The sequence below is a fragment of the Pongo pygmaeus genome, chromosome 20 (assembly GCF_028885625.2).
Source record: "Pongo pygmaeus isolate AG05252 chromosome 20, NHGRI_mPonPyg2-v2.0_pri, whole genome shotgun sequence".
Lineage (NCBI taxonomy): Eukaryota > Metazoa > Chordata > Mammalia > Primates > Hominidae > Pongo > Pongo pygmaeus.
Window position 1 is genome coordinate 63,957,756 of NC_072393.2, and position 18,777 is coordinate 63,976,532.

Below are 18,777 nucleotides of genomic sequence, written 5' to 3' on the forward strand. Positions count from 1 at the left end.
ACCTACATAATTACTAATAGATTTCAGTAATTTTTTTATTTCACAAATGTTTTTCACATTTCGACTCCCTGTGCAAATACGGTTGTAAACACAGGTGAAATTTTAAATCACTTCTGAGGAAGAAAATAACATAATGGAATTCCACACCTTTTTTGAGGATAAGATGTGCATATGCTTCAACTATGAAAACGGTAGACAATGTTGTCCAGAAATGGCATGTATCAGCTGCTCTTGAGAAATAAAAATAAAATTCTAAGCACCCCCTAACTGACTGAATGGATGCCCTCTTGACCGTGAGAACCCTAGAATAACTTTGGTAGCTGAATTCACCACTATAGAGGAATGGGAAATCAGACACACCTCATTATATCCCCTACCACACTACAATCATTAGGTTTTCTTCCCTAAGGGCTAAATAGAAATCAACCTTTTCAGAAGACTACTAGCTTATCTTCCAAGGTACAGAACAGAGAGAAGATGAGATTATTCATTCCTTCATCCTTCTATGAGACATCTGCTTTCTCTATTCCCTTTTCCCCTCACGTGTTTATCTTATGTAAAATGTAGATTTACTGGGCACTAACTAAAGTTTCACATGTCTGTAATCATTTATCTCACTGCCAACCTCTCTTCCTTTTTAAGGAAAATGTATAATAAATACTAAACCTCCTAAGAACCTCTTTGGAAAAATCAGCCACAGATGCTTCTGTGACTTACAGTTTTCTGGATGTGCCCTTAGGCTGGTCCAGTAATCCTCTATGATTTGTGACTTATGCCTCAATCACTCATTTTGGTCATCACTCTCGTTTTCAGATAGGATTGTGATTCTTAAAATAAATGGAAAATATCTCAGATATGAAGTAGTAAGTATTATTAGAATAAAAGCGTTGCACCCTTCGTAGGAACACAATCGCTGACTCTACAGTCAGGTAAGACGTCTTCTCTTTGATTCAGAGGCATAGCTTCACCCTTTCAACCTACTTCAGTGTCTCCTGCCATCCTTCCTACAAATTCTAGTCCCTAGGCCTAACTGTGTAGTCTTTCTTTCTTCTTCTGGACCAAACATATTGAAGCTTACTAAACAGACGCCAAAGCGTAACTGTATGTGTATTTGAAAAGCAATAATATGGCTGGCAGGCATGAGTAGAGGCAGACTGCCTTTATGGTATGGGGTGCGTCTTTGGACGTGTAGTTATTGGGAATTAGCTGTGTTTAATAGAGTCTTAAGTAATAAGTTGCTAACATTTCTGTAAATATCCTACACTACAATCCAAAAAAATACCGTATGTTGCCTTTAAGAGCAAGCCAAGTCCCCTCCTGTCTTTGGAGTCGGGGACTCCGTTTCCCAGCTCCCCTGACAGTGCCACTGGGCCTTTATCTGCCATATAAGGACTGATCAACGCTCTAAGGCAAGTCCGGAAGCGGTGTCGAAACTTCATAACCCAGAAGACACTGCAGCTCTCGGCGGCACGACTTACCCAATAAAGGCTTAGAAGGGGACGTTTGCGTGCGTGCGTGCGCACCGACGGAGGGCAGGACTTCCGCCGTCCTCCTGGTGGTGGTCGTTTTGGTTCTCTCTGGTGTTTCACCAGCTCTGGCCTATGGCTGTGTCTGACGTCACCGAAGTGACGGAGCGGAAAAGCGCGAGAAGCGGCTTGGTTCCCACCACGGAGAGGCGGGAGTGAGTCAACTGACAAGCGCTGGAGACAGTGGCGTCCTTGTCTTGCCTTTGTCGCCCCCGCCCCGCTCTTCCCTGGCTGGGCTGGCGGAGGCCTTGCTGATGAACCTGACTGAGGTGGGTGCTCCGTCCCAGGCTCCCCCGCCCGACCGGTCCTCCCAGTGCTGAAGCCCCCTGAAGGGGCCCTGCAGGTCAAGGCCCCTTGTCCCGAAGAGAGGGGCGTTCCTGCGTGGGGTCCCCGTATCAGCTGATTTGATGCAGCCTCAGAGCTCCCGTTAGGGACCTCAGGTTCAGGGCATGGAGGCGCTGCCGAGTGGGCTGTGTTGGGGCGTCAGGGGTGTGTGTTGTTTCTGCGGGAAAGAGAGGGTTTTGTGAATTCTCGCTTGGAATGGCAACCTGAGCAGCCAGTAACCATGGAAGGTTGTCAAGGGAGGGACAGTTGGAGGGGGCAGGTCCAGAGTTCGAAGTTTCAAGTTAGGAAAACCAGGTTAGGAATGGACACAGAGAGACTGGCGAAAAGGCCCTGAGGCCACTGCAGTAGACCCAGGAGAATTATGGTTGGGGCTGGACCAGTGACAGTAGAGGGAGATGTGATGAGATTCTTCATAGGCCTGAAAGATAGGGCCGGTAGGTTTTCCTGGTGCTTCAGTTATGTCTGAACAAAGGCAGTGAAGAACCGTTTCAAGTGTTTGTTTTGTTTTTTTGTTTTCTGTTTGAACGTTTGAAAGAATGGAGTTGGGGAAGTCAGCATAAAGAGATTTCCAGGATAAGATTACAGGTTGGATTTTGGACATGGCGATTCTCAAATGTCTCAAGATGTGTATGTCACACAGGCAGGTGGACGTAAAGGTGTGGAGTCTGAGGAAGGGGATTGGGTTGGCGATACCAGAGGGATGGAGGGCGTGGACTGGGCCAGAGCATGGTCTGAGGATCAGATGGAGTAGGGAGGTCTCTGGGGTTTTTTTGTTTGTTTGTTTGCATAAATTTAAGGAGTCAAGTGCAGTTTTGTTATATGGATATATTTGCATAGTGGTGAAGTCTGGGCTTTTAATGTATCCATCGCCTGAATAATGTACATTGTATCCATTAAGTAATTTCTCATCACTCATCTTAGTCTCATCCTTCTACCTATTTGGAGTCTCCAATGTCTGTCATTCCACACTCTGCGTCCATGTGTACACGTTATTCAGCTTCCACTTGTAAGTGAGAACATTTGGTATTTGACTTTCAGTTTCTGAATTGTTTCATTTAATAATGGCCTCCAGTTCCATCCTCATTGCTGTAAAAGATATAGTTTCTTTCTCTTTTTTTTTGTGGCCGAGTGGTATTACTTTGTGTATATATATGGCACATTTTCTTTACCCAGTCATACATTGATGGACAGTTAGGTTAATTCCCTATCTTTGCTATTGTGAATAGTGCTGTGATAAAAATACATGTATGTTTTTTATATAATGATTTCTTTTCCTTTGGGTAGATGCCCAGTAGTGGGATTGGTGGATTTAATGGTAGTTCTATTTTCAGTTATTTTAAAAATCTTCAAACTTTTCCATTGAGGTTGTACTTATTTACATTCTCACCAACAGTGTATAAGCTTTTTCTCTTCTCCATATCCTGGGCAACATTGGTTATTTTTTGACATTTAAATAATAGCCATTCTGACTGGTGTAAGGAGATATTGTGGTTTTAATTTGAATTTGTCTGATGATTAATGATGTTGAGCATTTTTTTATATGCCAGCTTGCCATTTATATGTCTTCTTTTGAAAAGTGTCTGTCCTGTGTTTACTGTGTTGTTGTTTTTTTTTTTTTTTTTTTTTGAGACGGAGTCTCGCTCTGTCGCCCAGGCTGGAGTGCAGTGGCGCGATATCAGCTCACTGCAACCTCCACTTCCCAGGTTCGTTCAAGCAATTCTCCTGCCTCAGCCTCCCAAGTAGCTGGGATTACAGGCGCCCACCATGAGGCCCAGCTAATTTTGTGTATTTTTAGTAGAGACGGGGTTTCACCATGTTGGCCAGGCTGGTCTTGAACTCCTGACGTCAGGTGATCCACCCGCCTTGGCCTCCCAAAGTGCTGGGATTACAGGTGTGAGCCACCGCGCCCAGACCTGTGCTGTTAATGAGATTTTTTGTCATTGTTGTTTTGTTATGTTTTGTTTGTTGTTGAGTTCCTTGTAAATTCTGGATATTAGTACCCTGTCAGATGCATAGTTTGCAAATATTTCATCCCATTTTTCAGGTTGTACATTCACTTAGTTGATTAGTCTTTTTGCTATGCAGAAGCTATTTAGTTTAATTAGGTCCTATCTGTCTACTTTTGTTTATGTTGTTTGTGCTTTTGAAGTCTTATTCATGAATTTTTTGCCTAGAGCAATGTCCAGAAGGGGTTTCCCTGGGTTTTCCTTTAGTATTTTTAGTTCAGGTCTTACATTTAAATCTTTAATTCATCTTGAGTTGATTTTTGTATATGGCAAGAGAAATTGGTCCAGATTCATTCTTCTTCATATGGCAATCCAGTTTTCCCAGCATCTTTTATTGAAAAGTGTGTCCTTTCCGTAGTGTGCGTATTTGTTGCCTTTCTCAAAGATCAGTTGGCTGTGGATATGTGGCTTTATTTCTAGGAACTTTGTTCTGTTCCATTGATCTTTGTGTCTATTTCTGCAGTCAAATGCTTTACTACTGAGCTATACACCTTATGTGTCTGTTTCTATACCATTACCATGCTGTTTTGGTTACTACCAACTTGTAGTATAATTTGAAGTCAGATGGACTTAATTTGTGGGAAATCTTGATGTTGTCATTTCAGGTGGGCTCTGTGTTGAGAGAGCAGAGGGCTGAGACTTGGGGGCCAGACCACTGGTGGCTCCAAAGACATCATACTGTGTCCAGAAAGGTGCAGACCTGGCATAACAGGGATTCTGGATTGTAGCTATAAAAAGGGAGGCCTGGACTGGGTAAGCACATAGCCTGGGATGGAGGCTGAGGTGTGAGGTGGTTTCGATCCTGCACCTGCAGGCTTCGTTGACCCTCAGGGCCACTCTCTGTTGAACAAGAGAAATGTTATTGAGGCTGGTGGAATAGCTGGGTTCCAGATCAGAGCACTGCTTTTTCCCCTTCTCTACATGTCAGGGCAAGAGGGGATGATCTACTGCCCCAGCCAAGGTCTCCTGGCAAGCTCACTTTAGAAGATTATGTAGCAGGTAGACCTGGTTGCAGAAAGGACCAGTACTTGACCTGCCTACTCTTCCCCTCTCTGTAACTCATTAACTTAATAATGTATGAAACACTTACTGATTTAAACCCTAATTAGACAATATCTTTCTAAGTGTGTGCAAACAGGTAGGCAGTTAATAGTGAAGTCATTATGTTAAATTTCTAAAAGTGAGCTGGGTGCGGTGTACAGGTGATCACACCTGTAATCCCAGCACTTTGGGAAGCCGAGGCGGTCGGATCACCTGAGGTCGGGAGTTTGAGACCAGCCTGACCAACATGGAGAAACCATGTCTCTACTAAAAATACAAAATTAGCCAGGCGTGGTGGCACATGCCTGTAATCCCAGCTACTTGGGAGGCTGAGGCAGGAGAATCGCTTGAACCCGGGAGGCGGAGGTTGCAGTGAGCCAAGATCACGCCATTGCACTCCAGCCTGGGCAACAAGAGCAAAACTCTGTCTCAATAAATAAATAAATAATAAATAAATAAATAAAATAAAAATAAATAAATAAAATTTTCTAAAAGTGCTTCATAATTGGTTTGATGTTAATTTATCTCATTTACTTTCCTTGGAAAAAGTTAATATCACATCCTCTAAAATCTTAAGCTAAAAACTACATGAAAATTTCAAAACCCCACTCTTTCATTTGCATTGAACTCATGTACAAAACCGTTAATCTTGGACCATAGCAGCTGATATATATAGTACATGCTACTGATGTTTGATACTAATATGAGCCCTGTGACGGGGGCAACTGTTCTTGCAATCTATTTACAGATGGGGACACTGAAGCTCAGGTGGGTTCAGTTCTTTTCCATGGTCACAGAGCTGCAGCACTGAGGCCTGAGGAACTTTATTCAATGAATTGAGATCAGTTTGCTCCCAGGCAGGGCAGACGAGGTGGTGGTCCATCTCAGCCTGAAGGATCCTTCCATGGCTGTCAATTTCTCATGGCCTTTCTCTTCCCTCAGGGTCCCTGGTGATGGCAGAAATGGACCCTACACACGTGAGTAGAGTGTTTCCTACCATTCATCCACCCTGGTTCTCTCCCAGATGGTTTTGGCAGGTGACAAAACCTCTTTTCCTGTCTTTCTCTTATGTCTGAAGAGTGGGTGGTTTCACCAGTTTCAGTATTACAAGTTGGCTGCTGGGTTACATAGACTGGTCCCTGTTTTTGGGAATTGATCTGATAAGATATGTTAGGGCTTCTTGGGCACAGGATTCAGAATGTTTCAATGTTTGGAGGAGAGACTGAGCTGGGTTTTTAGGGAACTGCAAATGTCTGTTACATCTGGTAGGAATACGGAGCAGAGTGGGAGGTGGCTAGAGACACACAAACATCAGGCCTGGAATGACAGCCTAGGCCCTGGGTCTCTAATCTAAGGGAAGTGGGAGACGGGGAAGATTTGAAGCAAAAGAGGTAGTGATAGGACCCTAGTTTAAGAGACTTTCTTTGGCTTCTGAGTGGAGGACAGACTGTGGAGGTGAGGGTAACGGCAGGGAGATCTGAGAGGATGCTTCTGCAGCAGTCTAGGTGGATGTTGGTGGTGGCTTGTCAAGAGTTGTCATAGCTTCAGTTTTAACTAGAGCTGCCCACATTTTATAATATAGAGAGTGAGGCAACTGGGGAGGTGGGATAGAAGGGGAATCAGGAGTGGCCCCATGGTTTTTGTTTGGAAGCATAGATGCTCCATCAGCTAAGATGGGAGAAGTCAGCAGTATTAGGAATTTTCAGAGTGAGTATGAGGAGTCAGTGTTTGTTCAAGCCACAGATGTCTCAGAGACTCCTGGTGGAGGAGTTCAGGTTGGAGACGTCCACGCTACGGTGGCTGTCGTATGGACCAGGATGAAGCCATGGATTCAGTTTAGGTGACAGCATCTCTAGGTTATGGTGGCAGTGCTGATCGAAGACAGAGAATTGGAATGGGGCATGAGAACTGGGTCTCTTACTGGGTACCTGTGCAGTGGTGGAGGAGTCACTAGACAAATGAGGGAATAGAGTGTTTGTGGGGATGAGTGTATGTGAGATGGTGGGGTATAGGAGTGAGAAAGGCTTCTGAAGGAGAGTGGACATGATGGGGTTGCTGAGGGGGGATAATGGGTGAGATTGGAGAGTTGCTAAGTAGCAGTTGGGAGGAGGTGAGGATGGGAGTTGTATTAATCCGTTTCCATACTGCTGTAAAGAACTACCTGAGACTGGGTAATTTATGAAGAAAAGAGGTTTAACTGACTCACAGTTCTTCAGGCATAACAGAAAGCATAACTGGGAGGCCTCAGGAAACTTACAATCCTGGCGGAAGGTGAAGGGGAAGCGAGGCACATCTTCCCATGATGGAGCAGGAGAGAGGGAGAGAATGAAGGGGGAAGAGCCACACACTTTTAAACAACCAGATCTCGTGAGAACTTACTACTATGAGAAAGGCAAGGGGAAAATATGCCCTCATGATCCAGTCACATCCCACCAGGTCCCTCCCCTGACACGTGGGGATTACAATTCAACATGAGATTTGGGTGGGGACACAGAGCCAAACCATATCAGGAGTGGAAATGTGGAGGTCAGTGCAGCTGGGCTTGGAATGAGGTTTTGGTGGAGAGCAATTTTCCTGACTGTTTATGGGACAGAGTGTACCATGAGGCAGAACACAGCTGAGAGTATGTGAAGTCCTCACATGGTTTGGGCAGCTGACAGTGAAGTGAGAAACAGGGCCATGTAGGGAACCTTCAATCCAGGGCCTAGGGCTGCCCCCGGTGCTAGGGGACTTTGGTGTTCTGGGACAGGACTGGGAATGAATTGGATGCTGAGCGTATTTGCCGTGCACCACCTGGTTTCCATGTGCAGAGTGGCCTGTTAGGAGCTGAAGGAAATGCCTGTGGTGTGGGCTGGGAGGTGTCTGTGGAATTGAGAGGAGTGGAGGTGTGAGAGATGGGATTGGAGTGCTGTCCAAAGAGTGATGTGCAGGCAGGAGGAGTGTGAATGGAGGGCCCCAGGCCTTGGCCCTGGTAGCTCAAGGGAGGAGGATGAGTCTGAGTTTGGTTGTCTTGGGAGGCAAGATCTGGGTGACTCCATGCAAACTGGCTGTCAGGAGAGGATGGATCCCCCCATGGGAGGCCCACATCCTAGAGGGTGCTTTTCTACCTTGTCCTTCACCTGTTTTCTCTGTGTGCTGGACATGGTAGCCAATGGAAATGGGGAGAGAAAAGTCACTTATGCCACCTGGATGTGGTTTCTCTTCCACATTGGGAGGGTGTGGAAGAGATTGAGCAAGGAATGGAGGTGTAGGGGACAGCGATGAGATCCTGGAGAGAGAAATGTAGCAGTCATTTTACCTATTGGGTTTTAATTTATGGATGTGAGTGATTGATGCTGGGGACAGGCCAATGACTGATAGAAGATATTTATTCCTTGTATTTCCCCAAGGAGGGTGCATACCACATAACACAGGGCCACATGGTGAGGCACCAGATTTGGTCAGGAGGAAAATTGGAGTGAGGGGAAAGTTTAGTTTAGTCCATAGACGTTATTGGGGTTTCCAAGGGAAAGCAAGGCAGGGCTGGGCGTCAGGATAGTTTGGCTAGTTTAAATAATTCCAGGACACCTGGGCTATTGGGACTGTCCCTAGTTTTGCAGTACCTGGCCCTGGGTTGATTTAGAGCATAGGAAATACTGGCTTAGTTTGAGAATATGGGCCCAGGGTGGTAGGGGAGATGGAAACACATTTGGCTGTTAGTTTGGCCCTGTGTTTAATGGGTGGTAAATATAAGTAGAAAATAGAGAACTTAAGTAAATACAGCTTGAAAAGAAGCTGCTTATGTATTCATCTTTCCCAATTTGGCAGGCCCGTGTGGTCTTTGAGGACGTGGCCATATATTTCTCCCAGGAGGAGTGGGGGCACCTTGATGAGGCTCAGAGATTGCTGTACCGTGATGTGATGCTGGAGAATTTGGCCCTTTTGTCCTCACTAGGTAAGGCCCTCACACTTGCCCAGTGTCCTGGGTTGGGCTGTGTTACCCCTTTTTACCCAAAGGCAGCTCTGCGTTTCCCACAGTGAGACCATGGGTGCTGCTTCTTTTCCCTGTTTCTTGGCATATATGCTGTGGGAGTCAGGGCTGGGCTGTGTGTTCTATACCCCCTTTTTCCTAGCATCCCCATCCCTGCTGCTCTGAGGCTTACAAGAAAGGGCTCAGGAGCCAGAAATGTTGAATTTGGCATAGAGACCCCACCAGCCTTGTCTGTCCCTGGTCAGGTTACTCTGTCCAAACACATGAGACCTGTGTTCTGTTGTCCCCTTTCTCTCGCTGATATTTCTTGGTGCCTTCCTGTGCTTGGAATTTCAGGCACTGCCCTGGTCACTAATTCTGGGGACTGCTGAGTTGACTGTGCAGGACGCAGGACTCTTCTGTGAAGTTCTTACGATTATAGAATATGGGATGCCATGGGCTTGATCTCTCTGGGCATGTGCTCTTTACCCTTTTTCTCTTTCTTTCCCCTAGAGACGGCCCTAGGTACCTGAGAGGGTGGATATTACTTCAACAATGGCATTAGAGGCTCAGGGACATGGCCCTGGTTCCTGGGAGTTGGGAAAAGGGTTGACGTCACAGGTGGGGTCAAATCACCCTGGGAACCAGTCCTGTGTTCACCGTTGTTTGTTGCCAGGGCCGCTGGCCACAGATTTCTACCTTTTCTTCCCCATTATCATTTCTAGTATGATTCCTGGCCCCTGCACCTCCAATGCCCCACAGTCTGTACTTCTGGGGCCACCACCTTTCACCCATTCTTTTCCACTGCTCCCTTTGAATGCCTGCCAACGCATGGCCTGTATTTAACATGGTGTGAGGTCTGCATGTATCCCTGAACACGAGCTCCTCTGTCACAGTCTGATCTCTCTGGGTTTGGAGAGAACCTTCTACACACTGCTTGCCAGTCTCCAGCAACCATGGCTTGTTGATGGCTGTTTTCAGAGGAGTGAGTTGGAGACCCTGCCTTCTCTCTCTGTACCATACCCCTCCCTTGTATGCTTACCATCATCAGGGCTCTCCCATTATGGGGCCTTTCCAGGCCCAGCCCTGCATAGTGGACCCTCCTCTCACTGGCCTTAATGTCCATGATGTCCCCAATCCCATGGCCTTATTTGTGTGTGTGCCTGACACACATTTGTGATGGAGCTGCTTCCTCCCACAAGAGTCAACATGCACTTCTCCAGCATTTCTGTTCTGACAGGTTCTTGGCATGGAGCTGAGGATGAGGAGGCACCTTCACAGCAAGGTTTTTCTGTAGGAGTGTCAGAGGTTACAACTTCAAGGCCCTGTCTGTCCAGCCAGAAGGTCCACCCTAGTGAGACATGTGGCCCACCCTTGAAAGACATTCTGTGCCTGGTTGAGCACAATGGAATTCATCCTGAGCAAGACATATATATTTGTGAGACAGAGCTTTTTCAGCACCCAAAGCAGCAAATTGGAGAAAATCTTTCCAGAGGGGATGATTGGATACCTTCATTTGGGAAGAACCACAGAGTTCACGTGGCAGAGGAGATCTTCACATGCATGGAGGGCTGGAAGGACTTACCAGCCACCTCATGCCTTCTCCAGCACCAGGGCCCTCAAAGCGAGTGGAAGCCATACAGGGACACAGAGGACAGAGAAGCCTTTCAGACTGGACAAAATGATTACAAATGTAGTGAATGTGGGAAAACCTTCACCTGCAGCTATTCATTTGTTGAGCACCAGAAAATCCACACAGGAGAAAGGTCTTATGAATGTAACAAATGTGGGAAATTCTTTAAGTACAGTGCCAATTTCATGAAACATCAGACAGTTCACACTAGTGAAAGGACTTACGAGTGCAGAGAATGTGGAAAATCCTTTATGTACAACTACCGACTCATGAGACATAAGCGAGTTCACACTGGAGAAAGGCCTTATGAGTGTAACACATGTGGGAAATTCTTTCGGTACAGCTCCACATTTGTTAGACATCAGAGAGTTCACACCGGAGAAAGGCCGTATGAGTGCAGGGAATGTGGGAAATTCTTTATGGACAGCTCCACACTCATTAAACATCAGAGAGTTCACACCGGAGAAAGACCTTATAAGTGCAATGATTGTGGGAAATTTTTTAGGTATATCTCTACACTCATTAGACATCAGAGAATTCACACTGGAGAAAGGCCTTATGAGTGCAGTGTATGTGGGGAATTGTTTAGGTACAACTCCAGCCTCGTTAAACATTGGAGAAATCACACTGGAGAAAGGCCTTATAAATGCAGTGAATGTGGGAAATCATTTAGGTACCACTGCAGGCTCATTAGACACCAGAGAGTCCACACGGGAGAAAGGCCTTATGAGTGCAGCGAATGTGGGAAATTCTTTCGTTACAACTCCAACCTCATTAAACATTGGAGAAATCACACTGGAGAAAGGCCTTACGAATGCAGAGAGTGTGGGAAAGCCTTTAGCCACAAGCATATACTTGTTGAGCACCAGAAAATCCACAGTGGAGAAAGACCTTATGAGTGCAGCGAATGCCAGAAGGCCTTTATTAGGAAGTCTCACCTGGTTCATCACCAGAAAATCCACAGTGAAGAGAGGCTTGTGTGCTCCATGAATGTGGGGAATTCTTTAGCTAAAACTCCAACCTCATTAAACATCAGAGATTTCACAATGGAGAAAGTTTACCATTGACTATTGTAATTGGGTAGTAATGTCATATAAATTCCACATTTTTATGCAACTAATCTCCAGAACATTTTTCCTCTTACAAAAAAAGTAAAATGCTGTAGCCATTAACAACTCATTCCCCTTCCCTGCTTCCCCAGAAATGTCTCAACTATGTTTCTATACTCTGTATCTATGAATTTGATATCTATTGGTACCTCATATAAGTGGATTCATACAGTATTTATCTTTTGACACTGGCTTATTTCACTTAGGATCAGGTCTTCACGGTTCACCCACGTTGTATAATGTGTCAGAATATCCTTCCTTTTTAGGTGAAATAATATTCTATGGTATTTATATACCACATTTATTTATCCATTCATCTGTTAGTGGATGCTTGGGCTACTTCCACCTTTTGCCTATTGAAATAATGCTGCTATAAAGATGAGTGTACAAGTGTCTATTCAAGATTCTACTTTCAATTCTTGTAGGGTATATACTCAGAAATGGTGGTGCTGGATCATATAGCATTTCTTTTTTTCTTTTTTTTTTTTTTTTTTGAGACAGAGTCTTGCTCTGTCACCCAGGCTGGAGTGCAGTGGTGTGATCTTGGCTCACTGCAAGCTCCGCCTCCCGGGTTCGTGCCATTCTTCTGCCTCGCCCTCCCAAGTAGCTGAGACTACAGGTGCCTGCCACCGCGCCTGGCTAATTTTTTTGTATTTTTAGTAGAGACGGGGTTTCACCGTGTTAGCCAGGATGGTCCTGATCTCATGAACTTGTGATCTGCCTGCCTTGGCCTCTCAAAGTGCTGGGATTACAGGCGTGAGCCACCGTGCCTGGCCAGGATTTCTATTTTTAATATTTTTGGGAAAATTTTTTTCATAGTACCTGTGCTATTTTACATTCCCACCAGCAGTGCACAAGGATTGCAATCTATATACATCGTCACCAACATTGTTCATTTTCCATTTCTGTTTTTGGGGTTTTTTGTAGTGCCTTTTGTTTTGGATAGAAGCCATCCTGTTGGATGTGAGGTGGAATCTATAGTGTCTTTCATTTTTATTTTGTGAATGATTAATGATGTTGAGGATCTTTTCATGTGCTTGTTAGGCATTTGTGTATCTGGAAAAATATTCAAGTCTTTCCATTTTTAATGGGACTATTTGCTTTTTGTTGTTGAGTTGTAGAAGTTCTTTATACATTCTGGATATTAACTCCTTACCAAATATATGCTTTTTACATATTACCTCCCAGTCCATAGGTTGCTTTTTCACTCTGTGGATTGTGTCCTTTGATGAAATTTTAAATTTTGATGTACTGTTGACTCTCTCTGTCTGTGGGCTCTGTATTCATGGATTGAAGCAACCATGGATCAAAAGTATTTGGAGCATCCATGGATTGCAGTGATCATTAATCAAAAATATTTGGAAAACAAAAAGGGTAGTTGCATCTGTACTAAACATGAACGGACATTTTTTTCTTGTCATTATTCCCTAAACCATATAGTATAATAAATATTTACATAGCATTTACATTGTATTAGAAGTTATAAATAACCTAGTGATTATATAGGAAGATGTATGTAGGTTATATGCAAACACTATGCCTTTTTATGTGAGGGATCTCTTGAGCATCAGATGATTTTGGTATCCACAAGGGGTCCTGGAATCAGTCCCCCACGGACACCAAGGGATGACTGTAGTCCATTTTATCTATTTTTACTTCTGTTACCTGGGCTTTTGATGTTATATATATATAAAAATTAGTATCAAATCCAACGTCAAGCATTTTCCCTATGTTTTATTCTAAGAATTTTATATTTGTAGGTCTTACATTTAGGTCTTTTTTTTTTTTCTTTTGGAGACAGAGTCTTGCTCTGTCACCCAGGCTGGAGTGCAGTAGTGGAATCTCAGCTCACTGCAACCTCCGCCTCCTGGGTTCGAACCATCACCCCACCTCAGCCTCCCAAGTAGCTTGGATTACAAGTGTACGCCACCACACCTGGCTAATTTTTGTATTTTTAGTAGAGATGGGGTTTTGCCATGTTGGCCAGGCTGGTCTTAAACTTCTGGCCTTAAGTGATCCCCCTGCCTTGGCCTCCCAAATTGCTCAGATTACAGGCAGGATTTGTAATGCACTGTACCTGGCTACATTTAGATCTTTAATCTACTTGGGGTTCATTTTTGCATATGGTTTAAGGCAAAAGTCCACTTTATGTGGCTATCCAGTTTTCCAAGCACCATTTGTTGAAAAGAGCATCTTTCCTCTGTTGAGTAGTCTTGGCACACTTGTCAAAATCATTTGTCCATATATGCCATGGTTTATATGTGGATTCTCTATTTTATTGGTCATATGTCTGTCTTTATGTCAGTACCACACATTTTAGGTGTGTGTGTGTGAGACTCAGTTTTGGGGACAAGGCTAGTGGGCTTTCACACTCCAGACTGCTGTATTCCAGCCCAAATTATTCAAATTAGCCAGTCCACGGGGAACATGGAAAACATAGCTAATGCAATCCCCTTGCCTTACCTAAGTTGTCCCCTGCAGCCTCAGGTTGCTGTTACTCTGTCTCAGATGCAACCTTCTGTGGGACCCTACCCAAGTTCTCTCATTCTTAGCTATAGGTAATAAATAGTTCTGATTTTGTGTATCCAAGTGACATTGGGTTGTTTCCTGCTATCAGAAGAACCCAGAAAGGTATTATGAATCTAATGAATGTTGGAAAGTCTTTAGCCATTAGCATAACCTCATTTCGTGCCAGCAAGTTCACCCTAGAGAAAAGTAGAAGTGAAGGCAATGTCATCTTTCCTTGTTAACATGATAACTCAGTAGAGCAGTGCTTTGGAGATTAGCTTTTTAGGGAGAGAGCCAGCAGTTGAGCCTCCTGCATCTAAACATCCACACTAGGGATATTGTCCATACTGCCAGATATATGGGAAGATTTTGTGAACTGTGTTGCACTTTTCAACTTGACTGGGGCCTTTCCCAGAGTTATGCCCCTGCCAGTGCCTGTTTAAAAATGTCATCTGTTTTCTACCAACTGGCAAAGAGCCATGGTGTGTAGCATTTTAGTCACATTAAAATGCAGTTATGGTAGCATGCTGTGTTCTCTATCTGAAGAATTCACTAGTCACTTGAACACTTTGGAGTCCTCACCCCCCCTCTTATGATTGATTAGGGCATAGACATCAGCCTTGGACAGAAGACATGGACTGGCTTTGGCAGGCAGATTGCAGAAATTTCCTTTCTCCAGGGGAAAGTATTGGTTATCTCATTGATAGTGGTAGGAGGCAGATAAATTGCTAGACAGACTAAGGATGGGTCCCTGGTGAAACCCAAACTTCAAGCCAACGACAGTTTAAAGCCTGAAAATTGAGCTGTCAGTTCCAAGTGGAGTCCGTGACTGGAGTGAGAACTTCCTCAATGCCTTTTAGCCAATCAAATGGTGCTTTTTCCAGGCCCACCCATGGACCAATCAGTACGCAGTCCCCATTCTAAGCCCATAAAAACCCTGGGTCCAGCTACACACTGGGCTACCCACTTTCAGGTCCCCTCTTGTTGAGAGCTTTTCTGCCACTCAATAAAGTTCCCTGCCTTGCTCACTCCCTGGTGTCCACATAACGTCATTCTTCTTGGTCATGGGACAAGAACTCAGAAACTGCCAAATGGCGGGTGTGAAAGGAGCTGTAATACTGTAGCCCTCCTGCCTTCCACCAGCCCCAGGCAGCCACCCCATGTGACAGGAAGCAGCGGCAGCAGGGCCAGGCCAGCCCATGAGCCGTGGGCTGGAGCAGGGTGGCAGGACCAAACAAGCTGTGACACACCCCCATTCACTGAAGTGTGTGGATGGTGGGAATGGACAAGCTGTAACACAAATGAGCTGTAATGCTTCCTTGGGCCTCAGACCTTGGGATTCCCTGAGCAAAAGCTGTAGCACCCCTTGGGGCTCTGCGGTTGCTGGCATCTCTGAGTTTTTGGGTGCTGCCATGTCCCCCTTGTCCAGATACCAGCTTCCAAGGCAGAAGCCGGTCGCAGCATGCCTGGACCAGCTGTAGGCCAAGCACAGAGCCATGGTGGGCACAGGATCCGGCTGGTAGCATGAGCCAAGCACAGCCTGTTGGACTGAGTTAGTGGAGTGAGCCCAGCAGGCCAAGTGATGTCTGGGCAGAAGTGCTTCGGCCATGGAGGTTTCCGGCTGGTGAAGTGGCACGGAAAGTATCCTGTGTCATCATGACACTTGGGATGGAATTTTCCAGCCTGCCAGTCGCCCACACTGTGAACTCCTTCTCACCCCTAATGCACACACATACCCTGGTTGGTTTTGTGATAATAAAGGTCACATTGTTTAGGCTACCTTAACTCTTGGAAATCTAGTCACCGTATGCAGTGGGTTTTGAACAGAATTGGTCTCTGCTAGAATAAAAGCATGAATGGTTTTTTGTGAGACCTTTACTTTATGAGCTCCAGAGGGAGTAGTAGGAAGCAAAAGATCAGTTCGTATGCAGATTTGGACCAATTTGCATTGCCATGAGAAGCCTCCTGGGAAAGTGTGAAAGACTTCTGCACAAAATCTCAAGCCCTGAGTACAAAGATTATTTGTATTCAGAAGAGTACAATTTGAGGAGAAAACAGTTGCCTTGATGTTTAAGGCATTGGGCAACAGTATGCATTGGGTATCCCTACCTATATTTCCCATATTTCCCCTGCATTGATGAGGGATAGCTGTTTCTTGTGACCTGCTGGAAGCTATGGGTCCTGAAGTAAAACGCTATCTAGGTATATGTTCCTGGCTGTTGACCTTTAGGGCCAGATGGAAGCCATATTCTTTTTTTTTTTTTTTTTTTTTTGAGACATCTCGCTCTGTTGCCCAGGCTGGAGTGCAGTGGGATGATCTCAGCTCACTGCAACCTCGCTTCCTGGGTTCAAACAATTCTCCTGCCTCAGCCTTCCGAGTAGCTGGGACTGTAGGTGCACGCCACCACGCCCGGCTAATTTTTGTATTTTTATTAGAGATGGGGTTTCACCATATTATATTGGCCAGGCTAGTCTCAAACTCCTGACCTCGTGATCTGCCCACCTCAGCCTCCCAAAGTGCCAGGATTACAGGCGTGAGCCACTGCACCTGGCCGGAAGCCATATTCTGTAATAAATACTGGTTGGATTAATAGGACATGGGAGAGACTGCAGTAGAGTGGATGAGTCCCCTCTAAAGGAGCACTCACAAATGTCCCGGTAGCTATGGCTGTGTGGGGTGGGGTATTACAGGAATTCCAAAGACCTAAGGACCTGTGTACCTCCTGTAGCCAAGGTCAATGTCAGAGCAACTAAATCAATGATTTTATGAATTCCTGTAGCCTCCCTGGACTATAAATTTCAAACCATATTTGCATCATCTACATAGGGATGGGCCTTGAGCCTTCCCTAAAGATAAAAAGCCTACATAGCCTGTGCTGCCCCATCACCTGTGTGTTGGAACATCTTCCTTGTTTCAAGCTAAATGAGTGCTTTTTTGTTCTGTTGAAGTGTGTCATGTCATGCCTGGTGAATTAATAAATCTGTCCTCTGCAACTGACAGGGTTCTTCCACTGTGAAACAAGAGGGTTGTGTATAGGTTGTGTTTAACTAACAGAGTTAATTAAACCTTTTTACTTTAAAAATTACTCAGTCTTGGGCCGGGCGCAGTGGCTCACGCCTGTAATCCCAGCACTTTGGGAGGCTGAGGCGGGCGGATCACGATGTCAGGAGATCGAGACCATACTGGCTAACACAGTGAAACCCCGTCTCTACTAAAAATACAAAAATTAGCTGGGCGTGGTGACAGGCACCTGTAATCCCAGCTACTTGGGAGGCTGAGGCAGGACAATCACTTGAGCCCGGGAGGTGGAGATTGTGGTGAGCTGAGATCGCGCCATCGCACTACAGCCTGGGAAACGAGCGAAACTCCATCTTTTTTTTTTGACACAGAGTCTTGCACTGTCACCCAGGCTGGAGTGCAGTGCTGTGATCTCAGCTCACTGCAATCTCCGCCTCGTGGGTTCACGCCATTCTCCTGCCTCAGCCTCCCGAGTAGCTGGGACTACAGGTGCCCGCCACCACACCCAGCTAAGTTTTTGTATTTTTAGTAGAGACGGGGTTTCACCGTGTTAACCAGGACGGTCTCCATCTCCTGACCTCGTGATCCGCCCACCTCGGCCTCCCAAAGTGCTGGGATTACAGGCATGAACCACCGTGCCCGGCCACTCCATCTTAAAAAAATTAAAAAAATAGTTTATCTCTCTATTTTTGAATTCACTTTTTTGTTTGTGGGGGTTTTGAAGATGTATCAATGGTTTTGGTTGAGTAGGGCATTTTAGCTTTACTTCTGAGTGCATGCAGCAGTAAAGTTTTTTTATGATTTCCTTGGCTTTAAACAGCTCAAGTGGTTTTCTCGTGTGTTAGGGTGCACATTGTTAGTTATTAGTGGAGGTTTTGGTAAAGTTGTGCTGGGAACAGAATGCCAGATGAGCTTATCTTCAGGCTTTAGCAGTACTACTGGTGGTGAGCTACGAATGTTTATCCCTGTGCTTTGTGGTGCTGAATGTTGGTACCTGTGTTGGCAGTTCTAGGCAGGCTGATTCTTAGGCCTCTGGTTGGCTTTCTTAGATGCTGATTGTGATAGCAGTGTACCAAGCATGTGAGTGTACTCTTGAGCCCCTGGGCTGCTGGTGTGGCATCCGTGATGGTGGTGGCAGTGGTGCGAAACTCTTCTGGGTTTCATTTACTGTGCTCATTAGCAGTGGTTGTAGTGGGCTCTGTGGGCCAGCCACTAGACCGGCAGATGGCGCCTGCAGACAGGAGATGGCTGAAGTGGGCGCAGTAGGGTATTTAGGCCTAACCTCAGCGCCCTAGGAGGAGTGCTCAGGTGTTTCACATGGTGGACTAGGTTGTGCAATCTCTGGGGGATTTTAAAAGTTTATTTTGCAATTGAGAATGGGATGTTTAGAATTTTTGTCTCCTACAGACTAAAGGTAGAGTATGGGGAAAAAAACAAGCAAAACTAGGAGTTTAAAGAAAAGGAGAGAGAAGAAAAAGAAATGAAGATACAATAATACAGAGAGAACAGAGGAGAAAACTTTATTTATATTTCATACCTGTGATGTGACATGCCCGGAGTTAGGAGCATTCATAAGCACCATCTCATATTATCCTCCAACTAAGCTACTCATGTCAGAAAAAATTAAAATTAACAAAGGTC

At 45.2% G+C, this 18,777-nt stretch overlaps 2 protein-coding genes across 3 annotated transcripts in view; both read left to right on the forward strand.

Moving 5' to 3' along the window:
- ZNF548 (zinc finger protein 548) lies at positions 1–13,071 on the forward strand. 2 transcript variants are annotated; one of them, XM_063658533.1, is made up of 3 exons: positions 1–1,795; positions 8,726–8,852; positions 10,108–13,071. In XM_063658533.1, the coding sequence occupies exons 1-3, from the start codon at positions 1,781–1,783 to the stop codon at positions 11,565–11,567; spliced, it is 1,602 nt and encodes a 533-aa protein (XP_063514603.1). In that variant the 5' UTR covers positions 1–1,780; the 3' UTR covers positions 11,568–13,071. The 2 variants fall into 2 exon arrangements, with proteins under 2 accessions (XP_063514603.1, XP_054320517.2); XM_054464542.2 differs by lacking the exon at positions 1–1,795 and adding an exon at positions 5,862–5,895.
- ZNF17 (zinc finger protein 17) overlaps positions 8,782–18,777 on the forward strand; it is a 24,776-nt gene continuing 14,780 nt past the window's right edge. Inside the window, exon 1 of the mRNA XM_063658531.1 lies at positions 8,782–8,852. The gene's annotated coding sequence lies outside the window, so the exon portion shown is untranslated. The remainder of the gene's footprint in view (positions 8,853–18,777) is intronic.

What these genes read in the sequence shown, in the direction of transcription:
- ZNF548 (XM_054464542.2), top strand. Translation starts at nt 5,872, where the DNA reads ATGGCAGAAATGGACCCTACACAC. An exon ending in CAGAAATGGACCCTACACAC is followed by an intron (nt 5,896 to 8,725) that starts GTGAGTAGAGTG and finishes CCAATTTGGCAG; the next exon opens with GCCCGTGTGGTCTTTGAGGA. An exon ending in GGCCCTTTTGTCCTCACTAG is followed by an intron (nt 8,853 to 10,107) that starts GTAAGGCCCTCA and finishes CTGTTCTGACAG; the next exon opens with GTTCTTGGCATGGAGCTGAG.